The sequence below is a fragment of the Dendrobates tinctorius genome, unplaced genomic scaffold (assembly GCF_039654945.1).
Source record: "Dendrobates tinctorius isolate UK_male_01 unplaced genomic scaffold, ASM3965494v1 ptg000231l, whole genome shotgun sequence".
Lineage (NCBI taxonomy): Eukaryota > Metazoa > Chordata > Amphibia > Anura > Dendrobatidae > Dendrobates > Dendrobates tinctorius.
In genome coordinates this window covers 19629680-19651497 of record NW_027361898.1, presented here as the reverse complement: position 1 = coordinate 19651497, position 21818 = coordinate 19629680, and the positions used below count along the sequence as shown (strand labels likewise).

Below are 21818 nucleotides of genomic sequence, written 5' to 3'. Positions count from 1 at the left end.
CCGAAGTAGTAGTGCGGACCGATAACAACCCGTTAGCCCATTTGGAGAATGCCAAACTGGGGGCCCTAGAGCAGTGGTGGGTGGCACGGTTGGCCAAATTCAACTATAAGATCATCTACAAACGGGGAGCTGAAAACGTGCACGCCGACGCGCTCTCCAGAATCCGACACACCACCCCAGGGAGAAATCGAGACGACGAATTAGAAGCAGAAGAGGCGCCATTCGCCCTCACCACCGCCGCGCTTACAGTCAACACGCAAGAAGTGCCTCATCCGGGACTCCTAGGAGGGATGCTGGAACAACCACGCGACAAATGGATTCAGCAGCAACAGGAAAATACAGAAGTTGGACTCCTGCGCCGATGGGTGGCCACTGGTTTGCCCACGGGCTCACAGAGACAGACTTTGACCCAGGATATGTTGCTGATGTTGCGCCAGTGGGAAAAGCTAATCATCAAAAAGGGACTTTTATATCGAAAAGCCATGTCACGAACCACGCCAGCTACGATATGGCAGGTGATTGTGCCCGGAGCCCATCTCAACCAACTGGCCCGGGAAGCCCATGAGAAAGGGGCCCATTTTGGTGCTCAAAAGACTTTACAATGGTTGCATCAGATAATGTACCATCCACGCTTGCACGCTGCTTTAGAAGAAGTTTGCCGAACGTGCCGCCCGTGCGAGCTCGCTAAACCCCCCGCGCAACAAGCCCCGGTGCAGACTATTGTAACATTAGCCCCTCTGGAGCTTCTTACGGTGGACTATCTGTCCATATATCCTGCCTATCAGGGGTATGGACATTGTCTCGTTATGGTGGACCATTTCACCAAGTTCGCCGTGGTCACCCCCACCCGAGACCAAACAGCGGAGTCGGCCGCCTATGCGATTTGTAAAAACTTTATCCAAGTGTACGGCTGTCCGCAATGAATACATTCAGACCAAGGAGCGTGCTTCCTAGGAAAAGTCATGGAAGAGCTACATCATCTCTACGGTATTGATAAATCTCGGACTACGCCGTACCACCCGCATGGAAACGGAGCCTGCGAGCGATTCAATCGTACACTAATCCAAATGCTGCGCACCCTGGAGAGCGACCGCAAGTCCCGCTCGCCTGAATATGTCCCTGAGCTGGTGTGGGTATATAATAACCGGGTGCATCGAGTGACTGGTTACACCCCCTCCTGATTGCTGTTCGGACGGGAAGGCAAAGGGATTACGGAAGTGGAGTTGAACCCGGAGGAACCCCAACCCTGGAACGGAGTATCCTCGTGGGTCCGAAACCACCGGCACCGGCTGCATACCCTCCACCGAATCGTCCATACAAAGCTCCAGGATCTAGAACACCCGGGGGGAGCACTGCCCCCACCCATTGACTTTCAGACTGGGGATCGGGTACTCGTACTTGATCAATGTCCCCAAAACAAGTTAGAACCATGGTGGGAGGTGAACCCATACCGAGTGTTGCGCCTGATAAGCCCCGATGGGCCTGTGTACGAAATACAATCTGAATAAAACAACGCGCCTCTCACTCGGGTTGTGCACCGTAACATGTTACGGTCTTGTACGTCTACTGATCCCCCACGGCTCGAACCGTCCCCTCAGGTCCCCGACCCCCCGACCACGGTCTGGGACCTGGATGACGAAGAGGACTTCCCCGTTGCATCTGCGGGTCATCCCAGTAGTGGCACTACAGGAGACCCTGGAATACCACCAGAACCAACTATTCGACCACCCTCCACCACCCCAGAAGACTCCACTACACCCGAGCTTCGACGCTCCGAGCGGTCAACAGCTGGCAAACCCCCTGAACGTTACGAACAGGACCAGTTCGTATGGCGACAAGGACTTTCGTCCCAAAAAACTAACCCGAGTCTACAAAAACCCTAGCCCGAGGACTGGCAAGCATACAGGGTGGGGGAGTGTGGGAGGAACGGCCCCCGTCGAGTGTCCAGGCCGGAACCAAGGGAGCCGTCATCTAGGTTCCAGGGGAAACGATTCCCGGGGGACAGAGTTTGGGGATGGACCGTTGTGACGGACAGATGGGCTGGGGGAGGGACCAGTATAAAGGGGGCGAGGAATGCCTGGGACTAAAGTGAGTCAGCAGACCGGGACAGAGGCAGCAGAAGATTGTGGGAGTGACTGAGAGCTAGAGCGACTTGCCAGTGCCAGGGAAGTCGCTCACTGAGGACTCTAGAGGGACGGAGCCAAGACGATCATCCGGGACTTGCTGCCCCGCTCCAGCCCGCGGCCACTGCAGCCCCAGTTCAGCCCGCGGCCGCCTCACCTCAGCCCGCGGCTGCGGCCTACCCACGGTCACCCGCTGCCACTGCCACCTCGCTCCAGCCCGCCGGCCACCACTGTCCTGCTCCGGTCCGTGGCAGGGGCCGAGCCTCTGCTTGCCGCAGATTCCCCGTCGCAGCTGTTAGCTGCGCAGGTGGCCTGCCCTTCGCCACCCCACATCGCTGCCGCTTGCCCCAGTCCGGGGGCTACGGCCCATCCGTCCAAGGACTCTGCCGGGGCATGTGGTGCTCCCGTGTCATCAGAGCGCCAAAGCGCTTCAGCAACTGGGCCCAGCGACTGCTGCGCCGAAAGTCCACCATCCCGAATGGCGAGGGACGTCTGGATGGCTAAGCTGACTATATAATTAAGGACCCGTAGTCGGCCATACCGCGGCCCTATAGTGACCCGCTATTGCCGGACGTAGTCATTTTCTCCCTCGTTTGTGTTTGCTTGTAGAGAGCCCCTGCGAGGGCAACCCTTGTTTCCCCTTTTGTTGATCAGGCCGTGACTGAGGGAAGTTACCTCTAGTCCTATAAACGTTATTATAAAAAGCACCAAACCGTCTCGCGACTCGTCACTGCATCCTGCGTACCTGCAAGTACCACACATCCTTACCATAAAATTCAGCATCAGAATTATGCAAAAGTCGATCTAAACAAGCCTGATGCATTTTGGAAACAAGTCCTGTGGACTGATGAGGTTAACATAGAACTCCTTGGTCTCAATGATCAAAGGTATGTGTGGAGAAAAAAGGGCACAGGATTTTAGGAAAAGAATATCTCGCCAACCATTGAGCATGAGGGTTGATCAATCAGGGTTTGGGCTTGTGTTGCAGCCAACGACATGGGAAAAAACAATGGGTAGAGGGAAGGATAGACTCAATGAAATTTCAACAAATTTTTGATGCAAGCATAACACCATGTGTAAAAAAATCTGAAGTTGAAAAGGGGATGGCTTCTACAAATGGATAATGATCCTAAACACACGTCAAAATCTACAATAGATTACCTCAAAAGGCGTAAGCTGAAGGTTTTACAATGGCCCTCACAGTCCCCTGATCTGAACATCATTGAAAATCTGTGGCTAGACCTCAAAATAGCAGTGCATGCAAGATGATCCAGAAATCTCACAAAACTGGAAGAATTTTCCAAGGAAGAATGGATGAAAATCCCTCAAACAAGAGCTGGAAGACTCTGACTACAAAAATCGTTTACAAGCTGAGATACTTTCAAAAGGGAGTGTTACTAGGTACTAATCATGAAGGGTAACCAAACTTTTGTATCTGACAATTTTCAGTTTTGTAATTTTAAAATGTAAAAGATGAAAATATATACCGTATATATTTTTTTCACCTGAAATACAAAGGAAATGTGTCATCTTAAACTTTAGGCCTTTTAGAGATCATTTCATCTTCAGCTTGCTTAACTGTTCAAATTAAGGCTATGTGCACACGTTGAGTAATTGGATGCAGAAATTTCTGCATCTCTTGCCAGGAAAAAAGCAGCTGAAAAAACGTGATTTTTGATGTATTTTTGCCTGCGCTTTTTTGACTGATTCGAGTGAGGTCAATGAGGAAAAACGCACAGAGAATTGGCATCCAGCAGATTATTTTCTGCACCAAATCTGCGGGTCAAAAATACTCAACATGTGCATAACACTTCAGGTTTCTCCTTCACTTTGCTGGACTGCTTCAGGTTTTGCTGTCAAATCTGCATGGCAAAAATGCACCAAATCTGCAACTTTGACCAGGGGTGCCTAACCTTTACATACCATTGTATCTACTGGCTAACACATTACAAATATATATTTTCCTGTATCCAGCTTGAGGCTAAGAAGCTGAAAGTGCATCATCACGCTCCAATGCACTTCCAGACACAATTTCAAAACTGGAGCACTATGGGGACATAAGTAGATTGACCGGCTCATCTTTTACTGGGCTATACAGTTATATACGGTAATTCAGTAAATGATTTTTTTTCTTGGGGTGTGGGAGGGGATTAATGTTTCTACCAGATTCCTTTAAAGCCTTTTAGATAAATGTGTTGAGTGTACACTTTATTCTTTCTCATATTTTATTCCTAGTTAAATAATTACTCATAATTTCTTGTATACTTGTGTTCGGAGTATATGTCATGGAAATTTTTAGAAGTATTCTTCAAAAGTCAGACATCACCCAGTAGCCTCAATATAAAAAAGAAAAGTGTAGCAGTCTCCATTTTCCTATACAGTAAAGACCATGTGCACTAACTCATATCAGTACAATGGAGGTCAGAAGGAGATTTTTTGATTTTGAATGAATAGAGGACTATAGATGCTTTTAAAGTATGTACTGAGACTCCAAAGGAAATTGTGTCCTTAACTTAACGGGGTTTTCTGGGATATAATGAACATGGTCTTACATTGGGCGATATGAAAACCAACTATAACTTGATGACATCACTTATTTAATTTACATGAATGTTTGTTAGGGCTGGCGGAATGCACCAAATTATAAAATAGTAGTAGGTGCGTTCGCAGCCGGGGTCCACCGTGCAGAGGTGGTACTCTGCTGCTAGACAATGGCGGAAGAATAGAGCAGCGTGAAAACAGTCACACGTAGGTTACGTCACCCAGTGTGAACAGGAACGGACTCGAGCGGACTCTGTTAATTCACAGAGCCGCGCAACCGCTGAACGTGGATGCCGGAGCCTGTTAAGCTCACAGAGCCCGGCCAAAGAGCACACAGCAAACGGCCACAGAACTCTACCCCAAGGACACGGGGTTAGTGTCCCTCTAGGCCCACTGAGCGCACGGCGTCGCTGCCGCGAATGCCGCTATAGACGCTGGCTATGGAGTATGGAGCACTTGCACTGAGGCGTGCCGAGTCACTGGTGAGGACTAATGCCTGACTCAGACACTGACCTACCTACGCCTAAGCCTGGGCGCTAGCAGGCTAGGCTGCACAACACATGCGTACCAAGGGTAGGGGTTTCATAATGAGTCAGTCACCAGAGACATTCATACGTGCATACATCACTCACTGCTTATAGTCTGAAAATACAGTCTATCCTAGCGCATGGCCAAGCGGCCATGCAAACCTTTTATAGCCGCGGGCGTCCGGGACCTTCCTGGCTTCTCGGATGGACCAATCCGAACAGGAGCAAGACCTGAGCACGTGACCTTCGACCTCCAATGGGAGATCACTCCACGGGCATGCTCAGTGGGCCAACATGGGGACTTAGTCCCTGGAGAATCTCGCTGCTGAGCAGCATGTATTGCCATAGCTGTGCCAGAGGTGGCAGCAGCAAGCAAACCCACGGAGCTGGTCTGGGCAGAGCACTGGGACCGACGAGTTTGCTGAGCAACCTCCTCTGCGGCTGGAGAGGAATGGGAGACCGCCGGAAGCAAAGCTTGGGATTCCCGCTGTGCAGCAACAGGAACCCAACGCCTAACAATATTACAGTCAACTTATGCATTATCTATGGTTTAATTATGCTTTGTACTGACCATCTATGATCTGCACATAGCACTTTACTATATAAGTCAGGCCAGTACTACTTATCAGTGTATATACTAACCATGTATCATACATATGTACTGTTTGACATGTGTACATAAATACACTTTCTTTTTATGATTTGCACTAGTATTTTATTATAACTTAGGTCAATACTACGTATTTGTTCACACTTTATCATGACAAACTAAATATCATATATATGTATTGTTAGATTTATCTGTACACAGCCAACCCATGGTGCCCTCATACATTGACTTTTAGCCCCTTTATACCCACAGCCACCCCCTTTGTAATGTAAAATAAAGATTTCTGTTTTTTGCCTAGTTCTTTGTACGCCTGTTTCTCTTTCTATATGCTCCCAGGTGTGCTGTGGCTCAGCTATTTCTAGTTATGTCCCTGGGAATCTTCCTATTTTACATGTAGTGGAGCGTTGCACTCCAAGTAGAGGGTGTAGGGTGCTTTATTTCACAGGTGCACCCACTTGTTACTTTCATTTAGGACATTTGAAAAATTTCTTTTATTAAAGGGTCTGTCCATTAATCTGTAAAAACAAATTGCACTGTTCAAAAGTGATTTCCAGTTATCTTCTAGAAAATGTGTAACACTGAGGTCTGATACTATTTGCAAAAGTAATGTTACTCAGAAAAAAAGGAAAATGTCATAGATGCTACAATAGATTTTACAAATAGTATGCAATTTGCATACTTCCACACACATTCCAACTAGACGTGTCTGGTCTCGCTCAGTGCACTTGCATTGGCCGAGGCCACGCACGACTAGTAGGCATGTGACCACATATATGTAAATCATATTTTTGTAGTCCTGCACCTGGCACCAGCACTAGAGTCCTCAATGCGGGGATTCACAAGTCTGCAGTCACAAAACCATTTTAAAGATCCGCTATTAACAGTTGTATTTTCAGCTGTAGAGTGGAGTTAGGTTTTGAAGAGAGTTCTCTCCCAAAACATAAAATTTGTCATACATTGATAAATCAAAGTCAGCTGTCAAATATCAGGGTCTGTATTATTGCCATATGAAGTGGAAGGCCTCCTGACTCAGCTTCCCAAGTATGGTGAAATGGCACCAAAATGAATCTGAACAGAAGCCACGTGCCAATTTCACAAGAGAATGTCTTTGTATATAGACAAAGTTTCAACAGTTCCTGCATCATTTTGCCACTTGGCTTCCACATTTTCTCTCCTGTGACATCCCTACCCTCATCAAGGGAGATTTCAACATCCCCATTGCTCTTCCCCTCTCCCCATCTGCTACTCACCTTTTATCTCTAACCTCCTCGTTTGGCCTTTCGCAGCTTACTAATTCTCCAACGCATGAAGACGGAAACTCCCTCGACTTGGTCTTCTCTTGGCTTTGTGCAGTGGATGATTTTGCAAACTCCCCTCTCCCGCTCTCTGACCACAACCTTCTTTCATTCTCTATCAAGAACTGCCAGGCTGCTCAGGTCACCCCCACTGTCCAGACTTATAGAAACATACAGGCCATTAACACCCAGAAACTTATGAAGAACTTGCAGTCTTCATTGGCCCCTATCTCCTCCCTCTCATGTCCTGATTCTGCATTGAAGCATTACAATGAAACACTTCAAAGTGCCCTGGATGAATTTGCACCCCGTATAAATAGAACACCACAACACAGACGGCGACAACCCTGGCACACCCTGCAAACACGTTTCCTGCAGCGGTGCTCCAGGTGCGCCGAACGTCTGTGGAGAAAATCCAATCTACACGAAGATTTCATCCATTATAAGTTTATGCTTAGAACATACAATACTGCCCTTCACCTCTCCAAACAAACTTTTTCAACACTCTCATCACCTCACTGTCCAATAACCCTAAACGTCTCTTTGACCCTTTTCATTCTCTACTCAACCCAAGAGTACAGGCCCCAACCACGGAGCTCCGAGCTGACGATCTGGCCAATTACTTCAAAGAAAAAATTGACCAGATCCGACAGGAAATTATCTCCCAATCACCTCATACCATGCACTGTCCTCCCTCCCCCACTGCATCTAGCTCACTCTCTGATTTTGAACCAGTCACAGAAGAAGAAGTAAGCAGTCTCCTTGCATCTTCTCGCCCAACCACTTGCACCAGTGACCCATTTCCATCACATCTCCTCCAGTCCCTTTCCCCTGCTGTCACCCCTCATCTAACTAAAATATTTAACCTCTCTTCTGGTATCTTTCCCTCCTCATTTAAGCATGCCATCATACATCCACTACTTAAAAAATCACCCCTCGACCAAAACTGTGGCGCTAACTATAGACCTGTCTCTAATCTTCCCTTCATCTCTAAACTCCTGGAACACTTGGTCCACTCCCGTCTTATCCGCTATCTCTTTGATAACTCTCTTCTCGACCCTCTCCAATACGGTTTCCGCTCTTTACACTCTACTGAAACTGCCCTCACTAAAGTCTCTAATGATCTACTAACAGCTAAATCAAATGGTCATTGCTCCATGCTAATTCTCTTGGATCTCTCTGCAGCATTCGACACTGTGGATCATCAGCTCCTCCTCACTATGCTCCGTTCCATTGGCCTCAAGGACACCATTCTCTCCTGGTTCTCCTCCTATCTCTCTGACCGCTCCTTTGCTGTATCTTTTGCCGTTTCCTCCTCCTCTCACCTTCCCCTTACTGTTGGGGTTCCTCAAGGATAAGTCCTAGGACCCCTCCTCTTCTCTTTGTACACTGCCCCTATTGGACAAACAATCAGTAGATTTGGTTTCCAGTACCATCTCTATGCTGACGACACCCAATTTTATGCTTCTTCTCCTGACATCACGCCAGCCTTTCTAGAAAACACCGGCGATTGTCTAAACGCTGTGTCTAACATCATTTCCTCACTATATCTGAAACAGAACCTGTCAAAGACTGAACTCCTTGTGTTTCCTCCCGCTACTAATGTACCTATATCCGACATTGCCATTTCCGTGTGTGGTTCCATTATTAGTCCCCAGCAACATGCCCGCTGTCTTTGGGTCATACTTGACTCCGAGCTTTCCTTTGCCCCCCACATTCGATCACTGGCTCGCTCTTGTCATCTGCACCTCAAAAACATCTCTAGAATTCGACCTTTTCTTACTTTTTACTCCGCAAAAACTCTTACTGTTTCTCTTATTCATTCTCATCTCGACTATTGTAACTCTCTTCTAATCGGTCTCCCTCTTACCAAACTCTCCCCTCTCCAATCTGTCTTGAATGCTGCAGCCAGGATCATATTCCTCACCAATCGTTACACCGATGCCTCTACCTTGTGCCAGTCATTACACTGGCTACCCATCCACTCCAGAATTCAGTATAAACTTATTATCCTTATTATAACTTATTATCCTCACCCACAAAGCCCTCCATGGCTCAACACCACCCTACATCTATACCTTGTTTCAGTATACCACCCTACCGGCGTCCTCCATTCTGCTGATGACCTAAGGTTAGCATCCTCAATAATCAGAACCTCCCATTCCCGTCTCCAAGACTTTACACCTGCTGCGCCAATTCTTTGGAATGCACTTCCCAGGTCAATACGATTAGTCCCCAATCCCCATAATTTTAAGCGTGCCCTGAAAACGCATTTATTCAGACTGGCCTATCGCCTCAACACATTAACCTAATCTATCCCTGGGTGGCACAGTCAAAAGTTTTACCATAACCAGGCTCCCCGCATCATGTTCCCACATGCTTTATGCATCCATTATCCCTCTGTGTCTGTACTGTTACACACTTAACATAATGGCTGGTCCAAACAATCAGGGCAATTGTTACCATCCACCTTCCCACCTTTCGTGTCTACCTCTTTCCTCATTGGCATTCCTCTTGGTATTTGTTATAATCTATGTGATTATTGGTATGCTGTAATGTCTATTGTCTGTACAAATCCCCTGAGAGGCGGGCTTGGTCTCCCCTGCGATGGGCGGCGCCGAAGGGCGGGTTTGGGTGACGCACATCCTGGGCTTGCTGTACTTCAGGCGTCCTCGCAGTTAGGAGGACGCCTGATGATCGTGTAGTTTTCCTGCACCTTCTGGCCTCTACAGTTCTACTGTAGCTAATCCGCGTTCCGCCTGATTCTCCCTGTCTCCTGCTTCCTTCCTCCCAGCCTGCCTGCGCACTGTCCTCCATCCCCGGTGCCTTCCTCCGCCTTCTGCCCGCCTAGGTCTTCCCACGTGCCTGCCTTCCGTATTGGTTCTGTCCTGTTCCTCTGGTCCCTGCTCCTTCCACGTACCATTGCCTTCCCCCTCCTTCTGTCCGTGGAGCCGTCCCTCTTGGTTCCGGCTGTCGCGCCTCCGTCCTCTGTGGTCCTGCCCCAAACGATCCCTGTATAGGGGTCGGTCTTCACCTGGTGTGCTCGACCCTGGGGCTCCGGATCCGCGATCCAGAGGGTCCACTCTCTAACTTAGGTCCCCCCTAGCATTACAGTATCATCAGGCCATGGACCCCGCCGGTGCCGCGGCTGCCACTCAAAAGGAACTGCTCTTCCTCAGAGAAAATCAGAACCGTATCATGTCATTCATGAAGTCCATGGACACCCGGCTCTCCGCTCTTCAGACTGCAGACCCAGCACACGCACCCCTCTTAGTCAGTCTCCAGCAGGAGCTCGCACAACAGCGCGATGCTCAGTCTCACATTTTGGGGTATATGGCCTCGGTGGATGATAGGCTGCTTTCTTTGCAGTCCTCTACGGCCGCTTCCACCCTAGCCCGGGACACCGTCTCTTCTCCCCCCCCCCGTCTCGGTAAACCGCCCAGGTACTGTGGGGACCCAAAATTGTGTAGGGGATTTTTAAATCAGTGCAGGTTGCACTTTGACCTTTCGCCCCAACAGTACCCTACGGACCGTGCTAAAGTGGCCTTTATAATCTCCCACCTTGAAGGGGAGGCGTTGGCTTGGGTGAATCCATTATGGGAGAGGGATGACCCGGTGGTGACCAACATCCAGTGTTTTTTGGAGACATTTCGTAAGGTTTTTGATGAACCTGGACGCCTTGCTTCCTCCACTGAGGCCCTTTTTAACCTCAGCCAGGGGTCCCTTACGGTAGGGCAATACGCCATCTGTTTTCGGACCTTGTCCTCGGAGCTGGGGTGGAATAATGAAGCCCTGGTTGGTGCGTTTTGGAGAGGACTTTCTGGTAAAATCAAAGACGAGTTGGCCGGGCGTGACCTCCCTACCACCCTGGAGGATCTCATCTCCTTGGCTACTCGCATTGACCTGCGTTTTCAGGAGCGCGCCCGAGAGTCGGCTAGGGAGAGGAGGTCCTTTAGGTTATACCAAGCTCCTATTCCGCGCACTGTTGCCCCCCCTAGTAACACCGCCCCGGAGCCCATGCAAGTTGATCGCATCAAGCTGTCTGAACAACGGCGTAGGGAGAGAATGACCAAGGGACTCTGTCTCTATTGTGGAGGTGCCAATCACTTCATACGCACTTGTCCTGAGAGACCGGGAAACGCATCCGCCTAGGCCAGGTAGGAGAGGGCCCCCTAGGTGATTCTACCCCCTCTCTTCCACTTACCGTTTCAGCTCTACTTATTTCAGGTCGGGGGCGTAGCTCTGTGGAGGCGTATGTGGACTCGGGCGCGGCAGGCAACTTCATCCACCAGGAGGAGGTTGACAGACTCCAGATTCCCGTGGCCGTCTTAAGTAATCCTCGAGCAATCACCTCCGTTGACGGCAAACCTCTTCCTGGGCTCATCACCACGGTAACCACCGAAGTAAGCCTGCAAATTGGCGCTCTCCACTCAGAAAGGATTGCCTTTTATGTCCTGCCTCAGTTGTCCCACGCCATTCTTTTGGGGCTACCTTGGCTCAGGCGGCATGAGCCTGTTATCGACTGGCGTTCCGGAGAGATCCTGCGCTGGGGGCACGCCTGCCATGCAAGCTGTTTACGTACCCTGGTCCGTCCCCAGCCTCAGCGCAAGCCTACAGACCTCCCTGGCCTTCCTGTGCCATATCACGCCTATGCTGATGTTTTCTGCAAAAAAGAGGCGGATTCCCTGCCACCGCACCGGCCTTATGACTGCCCCATCGACCTGATTCCTGGAGCGGTTCCCCCCAGAGGTAGAACATACCCTCTCTCTCCAGCCGAGACCACTGCCATGACGGAATATATCCACGAAAATCTCTCCAAGGGGTTTATCCGAAAGTCCTCCTCTCCTGCAGGCGCAGGTTTTTTCTTCGTCCGGAAGAAAGATGGATCACTGCGGCCTTGCATTGATTACCGGGGCCTGAACAAAATCACCATCAAGAATCGTTACCCTCTTCCGTTGATTCCGGAGCTTTTTGACCGGTTGAGAGGAGCCCGGATCTTCACGAAGTTAGACCTGCGGGGAGCCTACAATTTGGTCCGAATCCGTGCTGGGGACGAGTGGAAGACGGCCTTCAATACTCGTGACGGGCATTATGAATATCTAGTCATGCCATTCGGCCTTTGCAATGCCCCCGCTGTGTTCCAAGAATTTATCAATGAGGTATTCCGGGATCTACTCTATTCTTGTGTTGTCATCTACCTGGACGACATCCTCGTTTTCTCCCCCGATCTGCCTTCTCATCGCAGGAGTGTACGCTTGGTCTTGCATCGTCTCCGAGAGAACCAACTCTACGCCAAGATCGAGAAATGCCTTTTTGAGCAGTCGTCACTACCCTTCTTGGGATATGTCGTCTCCGACTCCGGTCTAAGCATGGATCCCGAAAAACTCGGTGCGGTACTCAAGTGGCCTCGTCCTGTGGGGATTAAGGCCATCCAGCGGTTTCTTGGGTTCGCAAACTATTACCGTCAGTTTGTGCCTCACTTTTCCACGGTTACCAAACCCATCACGGACCTGACCCGTAAAGGAACGAAGCCCAACAGCTGGTCCCCTGAAGCGGAGAAAGCTTTCCAAACTCTGAAACGTTCTTTTGCCTCAGCACCCATTTTGCATCGGCCCGTGGCCAGCAGACCCTTTGTCCTGGAAGTGGATGCCTCCTCCACTGGAGCGGGGGCGGTCTTGTCCCAGCAGGCTTCGTCCGGACGGCTGGTTCCATGCGGTTTTTTCTCTAAAGTCTTTTCACCGGCGGAGTGCAACTACTCCATTGGAGACCGTGAATTACTGGCCATTAAGATGGCCTTGACTGAATGGCGGTATTTACTCGAAGGAGCTGTACATCCCTTTACCATCCTCACAGACCACAAAAACCTGGCCTATCTGCAATCCGCCCAAAGGCTCAATGCCCGGCAAGCCAGGTGGGCCCTGTTTTTTTCCCGCTTTGACTTCCAACTTCACTTCCGACCGGGCAATAGGAACATCAAGGCCGATGCCCTTTCCAGGTCGTTGCAGTCTTCAGAGAGGGACGAAATCCCATCCTGTATCATCGAGCCTTCCAGGATGATCACCGTGGCTCCTGTGAATTTTGCTACCCCTCCGCCCGGTAAGACCTTCGTCCCTCCAGGCAAACGTATAGAGGTGTTGTGCTGGGGACATTCCTCCAAAATTGCTGGACACGTTGGGACCAAGAAGACTCTCCTCCTGCTTTCCCGGTATTATTGGTGGCCCACGCTTCGCCAGGATGTGATGGACTACGTGGCCTCTTGCACAATCTGTGCCCAGAATAAGGTGGCTAGGACTTTGCCCGCCGGTCTTCTTCACCCTTTGCCAGTTCCTGAAGCCCCCTGGCAACAGATCGCCATGGACTTTGTGACCGATTTGCCCCGCTCGGCCGGATGTACCACCATCTTAGTCGTGGCAGATCGCTTTTCTAAGATGGCCCATTTTATTCCCTTATCGGGACTACCGTCCGCTCCGAAGTTGGCTGAGATCTTCATCCACCAGGTCTTCAGGCTGCATGGTCTTCCTCAGCGGATTCTGTCGGATCGGGGGGTCCAGTTCACCTCCCGCTTCTGGAGGGCACTCTGCCGGCTTATGGGTACATCTCTCGACTTTTCCTCCGCATATCATCCTCAGACCAACGGGCAAGTGGAGCGAATTAATCAGGGGTTAACCACCTTCCTACGTCACTTCACCAACGCTCATCAAGACGACTGGGTTGCGCTTTTACCTTGGGCTGAATTCTCGCACAATAATCATCCCAGTGAATCTACCACCAGGTCACCTTTTTTTGTGGTAACCGGTCAAAACCCAAGTATTCCGTTGCCTTTTTCTACCTCTACCAAGGTACCCGCAGCCGATTCTCTTGCTAAAGAATTCTCGCAGATTTGGAGAGAGACCAGGGATGCGCTCAAAAGTGCCAACGACCGAATCAAGAAGCATGCAGACAAGAGACGGAAGGACGTACCCCCGTACCATCCTGGTGACAAGGTCTGGCTTTCAACTCGACATATCCGTCTGGGAGTTCCCTCTTACAAGCTGAGTCCTCGGTACATTGGACCGTTTGAGGTGATTGGACGTATTAATGCCGTGGCTTACAAACTGTGGTTGCCTGCTTCGCTCCGGGTGCCCAACGCTTTCCATGTCTCGCTCCTGAAACCCGTAGTCCTGAATCGGTTCCAACCGGTTTCCATCGTCCCTCCTTCTCCTGCCATCTCTGATAACGTCTTCGAGGTCAAGGACATCTTGGCTATGAAAAAAGCCCGGGGTAAGACCCTTTTTCTTATCGATTGGGTGGGTTTTGGTCCCGAGGAGAGGTCCTGGGAGCCTCGGGAAAATATCAACGCCCCTCGCATTCTAAAAAAGTTTTTGGCCAATCTCGCAAAGGGACGCCGTAAGGGGAGGGGTACTGTGACATCGGCGGTTATGCCCGCCGATGCCCCTTTTCCTGCGGCGGCCGCTGCGGCATCCCCTCACCTGCGCGCTCCCGCCCGGCCACGCGCCCGCCGTCAATTCCTCTTCACGTCGGCTCCTGCTTCCCGCCCCCTGGTTCGCGCTCGCCGCCGTCTTCCCTCTCTCCCATAGTGGGCGGTGCTGAGAGGCGGGCTTGGTCTCCCCTGCGATGGGCGGCGCCGAAGGGCGGGTTTGGGTGACGCACATCCTGGGCTTGCTGTACTTCAGGCGTCCTCGCAGTTAGGAGGACGCCTGATGATCGTGTAGTTTTCCTGCACCTTCTGGCCTCTACAGTTCTACTGTAGCTAATCCGCGTTCCGCCTGATTCTCCCTGTCTCCTGCTTCCTTCCTCCCAGCCTGCCTGCGCACTGTCCTCCATCCCCGGTGCCTTCCTCCGCCTTCTGCCCGCCTAGGTCTTCCCACGTGCCTGCCTTCCGTATTGGTTCTGTCCTGTTCCTCTGGTCCCTGCTCCTTCCACGTACCATTGCCTTCCCCCTCCTTCTGTCCGTGGAGCCGTCCCTCTTGGTTCCGGCTGTCGCGCCTCCGTCCTCTGTGGTCCTGCCCCAAACGATCCCTGTATAGGGGTCGGTCTTCACCTGGTGTGCTCGACCCTGGGGCTCCGGATCCGCGATCCAGAGGGTCCACTCTCTAACTTAGGTCCCCCCTAGCATTACATCCCCTATGAAATGTAAAGTGTTGCGGAATATGTCAGCGCTATAGAAATAAAATTTATTATTATATTATTAGTGAAGCAGAAAAAGTTGCTAGTCAGAATGTGGAAGAAACTATGAAAGTGACACTTTACCATCAGTCATTGAGAAATGTAACCAATAAGGCTTTGCCAGATGATGTCAACAAACCCGACAAAAATGTCAGCATCTCTATACATAACCAAAGAAACATACTTTAAAGCGTCCCTGCAGTTGCGCAGAAAAATGATTACAGTGCAGGATTGATCGTTTCCCAAAATCCTTTGTATTGAGATTATTGTGCACACTACCACATTGTTAGCATTTCCTGTGTAATTGGAGGCACACGTTAATTAACTAGTTTTAACATCTAGTTTAATAATATCTATTTTGGGTGGAAATCTTTACAGCAAAGGGGGTGTCCGGCCTTGGGGTACAAGTCTGTAGTTACTTTATGTGACTGCAGACTTGTGAATCCTCACATTGCGAGCACTGTTCACTGCAAGGATTCTCCATTGCCAGCGCTTTGGGCAGCTGGTACATGACCAAGTATTGGACACATGCCGACTAGACGTGCGCAGCTTCGTTCAATGCAAGTGGATTGAGCGAGGCAGGACACGCTTAGCCAGAATGCGTCCGGGAGTATGCAAATCACATACTTGCGGTCACATGACCGCCCGCTCCCGACACCGGAGGATCCTCGCAGCGCTCAGTGCATGAAATGTGAGGATTCACAAGTCTACTGTCACATAGAGTGGTTGGAAATTTGTAGCCTAAGGTTGGACAACCCCTTTAAATAGTTGGATCTGAACAATACTGGTTAATGCATATTGAGTGCATTTCCCTTTAAGTAACTGCCTTTAGTCAGGAGTATTGCCTCCTTAACCCTCAGTAATACTTTTAAAGGGTCATTCCCATCTTCATATATGGCTATTGTTGGATAGTGTTTAGAAAAACAAGCACTTCTGCTATTTACTGTTTATAAAATTGTTTAGCTATTCTTGAGATATTAATACTTTTCTATTCTATACAGCTTATTGCCTAGGAGACCGTTGACCCCTGCTGTCAAGCAGGGGTGGCCAGATATGCACAGTGCTTTCAAACTCTTATCTATTGATCTATTGACCTGGTGAGCACTGCTTTGGGGTTGACAGAATTGCTGGAGTGCACCGTCATCTCCAAATCCATGCCAGCTTCAGTTCAGCGCATACGAGCTTTGCCGTAGCGGTGGTCGGGCTCCAAGGCAACAAGCTCGAAACAAAAGTGTTAATAGCTCAAAAATGGTTGGTAACATGACTAAACATTAAATTGCAAAAATGATTGCAAATCAGCACTATCCAACCGTATCCATCCACGGAGATGGGAATAACACTACAAGTAAAGGTAGGTTCACACGAGTGTCTAAAAAAATCATTCAGATATTTCATCCAGAAAAGTGGGACAATTTTTTTTTCTCCCTTGTTACCCGTGTGCTGTCCGTTTTTCACTCGGCAGTGTAGTTACCAATATTTTAAAAGACCATTTACAGTTTCCCATTTTACAGAACAGCAATGTATAGGTAAAAATCGGATGTTATACTGTGGCTTCGCAAGACATCCGATTTTTTTTTCTTTTTTGGGGGGAGCTGGGCATCCCTAGACTTGAGTGAGTCTCATCCGAAATATGGAAGAAACTTGTGCCCGCTGTGATTTTTTTTTTTTCACATGTAGATTCAGTCAGTGAAAAAAATGGTTCATCTGCACTGCCCCAATGAAGAACACTGGCCTGAGCGAGGTCCGTTTTTTTTTCACTGACAGTAATCAGGTCAAAAATACGGTTGCGTGAATGAGCCTTAAAAGTTGTCCACCATAGTAGATAAATATCAGGGATTTAGTGGGGGCCAGACAAACATCACCTGGGTATGCGAGCGTCCCAATTTCCTACTAAAGGCAGATGTCAAGAAGAGGAGGTTTGGGCATGTTGGATTTTACTGTGCCCAATCCTTTCCTTCCCACTGGAGCTAAGCCCCCATCAGAGGGGTCTGTCAGTGGCACACTGCCCACCTGCCACGCAGCGCGCTCATGCATACGGGGTCGGAGAAATGAGCCGACAGCTCTAGGAGGAGTATGGCTAGCACTTGCCCACTCTGCCTTCAGACACAAGCCCATACAGTATGTTCTTCTAAACTTCACCCAATGTTCCTCCATTATTTCTTTAGCAGCTAGAGGGAATCATGGTGGTCTAACAGCCTCCTACACGACCTGCTGCGCTCCTACTTCCCAGCTAACGACGTCATACGTGTGGCCATTTCTTCACACACAGGAGCTGCAGCATTATCAAACCTGACTGTAATGGAGGAATATCCAGCGCTACACATTCACAGAGCTACCTACGGCATTATTCGTGGACCGTGTGGCACATTTATGTGCACAGCACACGTCCATCGTCCTACTGATGTGCTGAGCTGTGCAGAACAACGACCTCGCCTCTGCTACACCTGTAGTGGTGGTCCTGGTGGGATGAAGCTACACTGTCAAGACATGCAAACCAGCGACGGAATACAGGACCTGGCGCTGCGATCTAGAGGGTCCCACGTCTCTGTGTAGCCATCCGTACTCCGCCATCGTCAGTGCTGGGGACCATACACAGAGGAGCAAGAGAGAGAAGGAAAAGGGAAGCGAGGGAGTGAGGGAGCCATGGCGGAGGGGTGGGAGTGTGCAGATTCTGGTACATGGTGATCTGAGCAGGAGGAGGAGGTTTCCATGGTAACTGAATTCCGACTCCATCCTCCCTCCCCAAGAGAATTAACTCTTACACTGCCAGTAATCTGCCTCAGGGGAGTCACCAGCTGTCAGGCATCTTACAAGTGTACAGGGCCACTATGCACACAGTCTGAATAAATGGGTATATATATATAGTTATATTATACACACATACATACACACACACACTTATACATGCATATGTGTGTATGGGTATGACTCAAGGGCTGTCACGTTGTGGAAGGATCATCTTTATTTTCACTTGCACAAGGAAAGACTAGAAGCAATGGGATGAAACTGAATGGGAGGAGACACAGATTAGATATTAGAAAAAACTTTTTGACAGTTAGAGTGATCAATGAGTGGAACAAGCTGCCACGAGAAGTGGTGAGTTCTCCTTCAATGGAAGTCTTCAAACAGAGGCTGGACAGACATCTGTCTGGGATGATTTAGCGAATCCTGCTTTGAGCAGGGGGTTGGACCAGATGACCCAGGAGGTCCCTTCCAACTCTACGATTCTATGATTCTATGATTTTAGGACTGTGTATGTGTATGTGTGTATGTATACTGTATATATAATGTACATATGTATGTGTATATATGCTCATATTCATGTGTGTATCCTTAAACTTTTTCCAGCATACAGTATATATACTATAGCACATATGTATGTATGTATATAATATATATATATATATATACGTATATATATACGTGTGTATGCTTTATATATGTATGTCGAAAAGAGGTTACATTATACACACACATGAATATCATATATAGATATATGCGTATGTGTATTTAAACACACATATATATACATATATGTGTATAAAGCATCAGACACTACATATATATCTATAAATATATATGTATGTATATATAACAAGCATATAAAAATATATATTTATTATACACGTGTGTGTATGTATAATATATATATATATACATATATTTACACACATTGTCTAATTTCTCCAGTGTTACCTGTTAGACAAGGGTCAACTATGAATTTACTTTATTTTTGTGGTTTTATGGCACTAAAAAAACCCTGCTCGACATTGTAACAATCAGCTGCTATTTTACCATCCGCCTGCTAAACATGAAAATGTGAAAATCTGCATTATTCTTGTTCCCTCTCCTACAACACAGATGCTTATCCTCCCAGTGCTATCAGCATTGCTTTATACAGTACTTGGCCAAACACCATTAAAATGTACAAAATATAGGTTTGGATTATTATTAAAAAAAAGCAATAAGCAAGCTGTGCCTATATGTGACGAAAAGACGTAGACGACAAACGTAGAAATGTCTTTTCTTGCATTAGTGTTTCTTCCTTCCAGCCTCCATTTTACAGCACTGGGATGACTCCGTCCATTTTCTGAACAGACTATGACTGTAATGCAGGAAAACATAAACTCCCCCATCCTTGGCTACCTCCATGAATGGACGTATGTAGACAGAAATGCATGCATACAAATATATATGTGGATATTCATTCGCGTTGATTTCATACTGCGAAGAGAAATAGAAAGTAAATGGTACAGACAAAAAAAAAAGATGGCAAAGATGTGAATTTCTATAGGGGGCTTCAGTAGCCATAAAGAATATTGCTGGAGGTGAAAGGAACGATGCACTGAGGTGACACAGGATGAGGCATGGGTGGGATGGTGGGCAGTGGCTCTGCCGCTACTGGCAAACAACCTGAGGTAAAGGGGGGCACCTGTTGAGGAGTTCTCTTGTTAGTGCAGTCTGGCACATTGGACAGGCGTCTCACATATGTATGGTGGGGGTCTGAGAGGGAGAGCTGCTTTACGGTGGGCACATTTCCATTCACTATGTCTCTCGATGAAGCAAGTTATTCAAATATTACAAATAATTTCTGCTCATATATTCAGTCCTTTACCCTGCATCATTCATTGGGAATACTGGCCATATTGTCTGATACCTGCACTGTTTCCTGTAGCAGATATGCCATAAAAGAGCACAGTCCATTTCTAATTGGATTGATAACTACAGCTGTAACCTTATAACCAGTAAGTACAATTTTGCCCCCCTACAGATACCGGCCCCCCAATGTTATAGTGATTGATATATCCATATTCTTTCTCTCCCACCTGCAGAATAGACTGTTCAGAGCCCTGAGGAAACGCATATGTGCATCCACCCACACAGTGTGCAAGCTTCACGTATGGGAAGAATACATATATACATGGGCCATTTTGGAGGCAAAAAAAATAAATATCCAAAATAGGATTACATAATCAAAGGAAAAACAAGGGTAAGAGAATCTTATATTATACACATTGGATAAAAACGGCACCATTCCATACACCCACACCCAGGCCTGCGTTATTCCGTCTAGTAGCACCATACATGTTATATAATGTGACATGGCAGCCATACAAGCAAGCACAGCCTACATGAAATGCATCATTGTGTGCGCAGAAAGGCACCTTTTATCCTTCTAGATGAGTAATTTTTTGTACCCCACATGTTTTGAGGGAAGAAAATTATATACAGATTATATATATATAGTGCTGTGGGTTACATGATAGGTCTGTAACTGAGTTAATACATATGGTCAAACAATTGTACATATTAATACAATCTATTGTATGTGTGTATGTATATATATATGTGTGTATGTATGTATGTGTGTGTATGTATATATATATATGTATGTATGTATGTGTGTGTATGTGTATATATATATGCATGTGTATGTTTGTATGTATGTGTGTGTATGTATATATATATATATATGTATGTATATATATAATATACCTGTAGACGCAGATCTGTGATCACCATTATTTGGGGTGCATATCACTTATATGTTATCGATCGGGGTGATCAGGCCTTCCCAAGCTTAGGGCTTGAGAGGGGAAGCGAGGTAAGCCACATACAGACACATCACTCACCTGCTCATACCAGTCACGATTGTTGCACGTACACTCTGGCCACCAGTTGGGACTGTTGCCATTCATTTTTGGGGTGGCACTTTTGGGGGGCCCTTTCAGTGTTGGGGTGAGGTTTTCACGTGTGGCTGGCACAAGCTTTGCTTTTCCCCGAGCTGTGGGGGTGACCGCAGGTTGCGATGGCAGGGTCTGAGAGCTGTAGCCCCCATAGCCGCCCCCATACTGCTCATGCTGCCACTCGCCATATGTCGGGGGCTCCATCCTGCGCAGGGCAGACAGGCGAGATGCCTCGTAACACTCTGGGCACTTGCAGCAGTGATGATGTTTGTGCATCCTAAGCTCCGACTCCAAGCTGAAGAGGCGCAATCACAGACCCCCAGCACCCGAGACACCCCCAGAGTAAGGCTGGGTGACGATGGCAGCAGCTCACAGGGCCACGTCTCCAGGCGACGATCGCAATATATTCCAGTAGAAAAGGGGCAGATCGCGGCAGTGCGGAATATTTACCCTGGGATTGGACACACAATGCCCCAAAAACATCAAAACATAGGCAAAATGACCACTAGAAAGGCAGATGGCATGTGACCAGTGGTTGGATGTGGCAAACAGCAGAAAAAAATCCAATCACCGGGAAAATGATGAAAATCTGCTCTTATTAACAATAAAATCCCGATTTCCTGAGCATAAATCCTGCAGGGCTCTCCTCCACCAACTGGATGTGGGGGTCTGCTATGAGGAGGGGGTTAAATAAAATGCAGTCCCTCCAAGAGCCGTCCGACAAGATGGCGTCTTCCTTCCCCTTTCTCCCTGTCAGCAGTGACGGGCCCAATGTCGGGTGTGGATGCCTACGGCTGGGTGCTCCCGGACGGTGTGCAGAGGAGGCTGTGCTGCTGCTGGTCCCTGATGGAGCCGCCGCTTCTCTGCCT

At 48.4% G+C, this 21818-nt stretch overlaps 1 protein-coding gene across 5 annotated transcripts in view; it reads right to left on the bottom strand.

Moving 5' to 3' along the window:
* DLG3 (discs large MAGUK scaffold protein 3) overlaps nt 1–21818 on the bottom strand; it is a 332677-nt gene that overhangs the window by 180724 nt on the left and 130135 nt on the right. Inside the window, exon 1 of one of the 5 annotated variants that reach the window (XM_073556137.1) lies at nt 20896–21814. The exons of 2 other annotated variants lie outside the window; for them this stretch is intronic. In XM_073556137.1, the coding sequence (XP_073412238.1) occupies nt 20896–21225 (330 nt within the window). In that variant the 5' untranslated portion in view covers nt 21226–21814. Of the gene's footprint in view, nt 1–17776; nt 17863–20895; nt 21815–21818 lie in introns of those variants that run through there. 2 more of the 5 variants (XM_073556136.1, XM_073556138.1) reach the window with 2 other exon arrangements.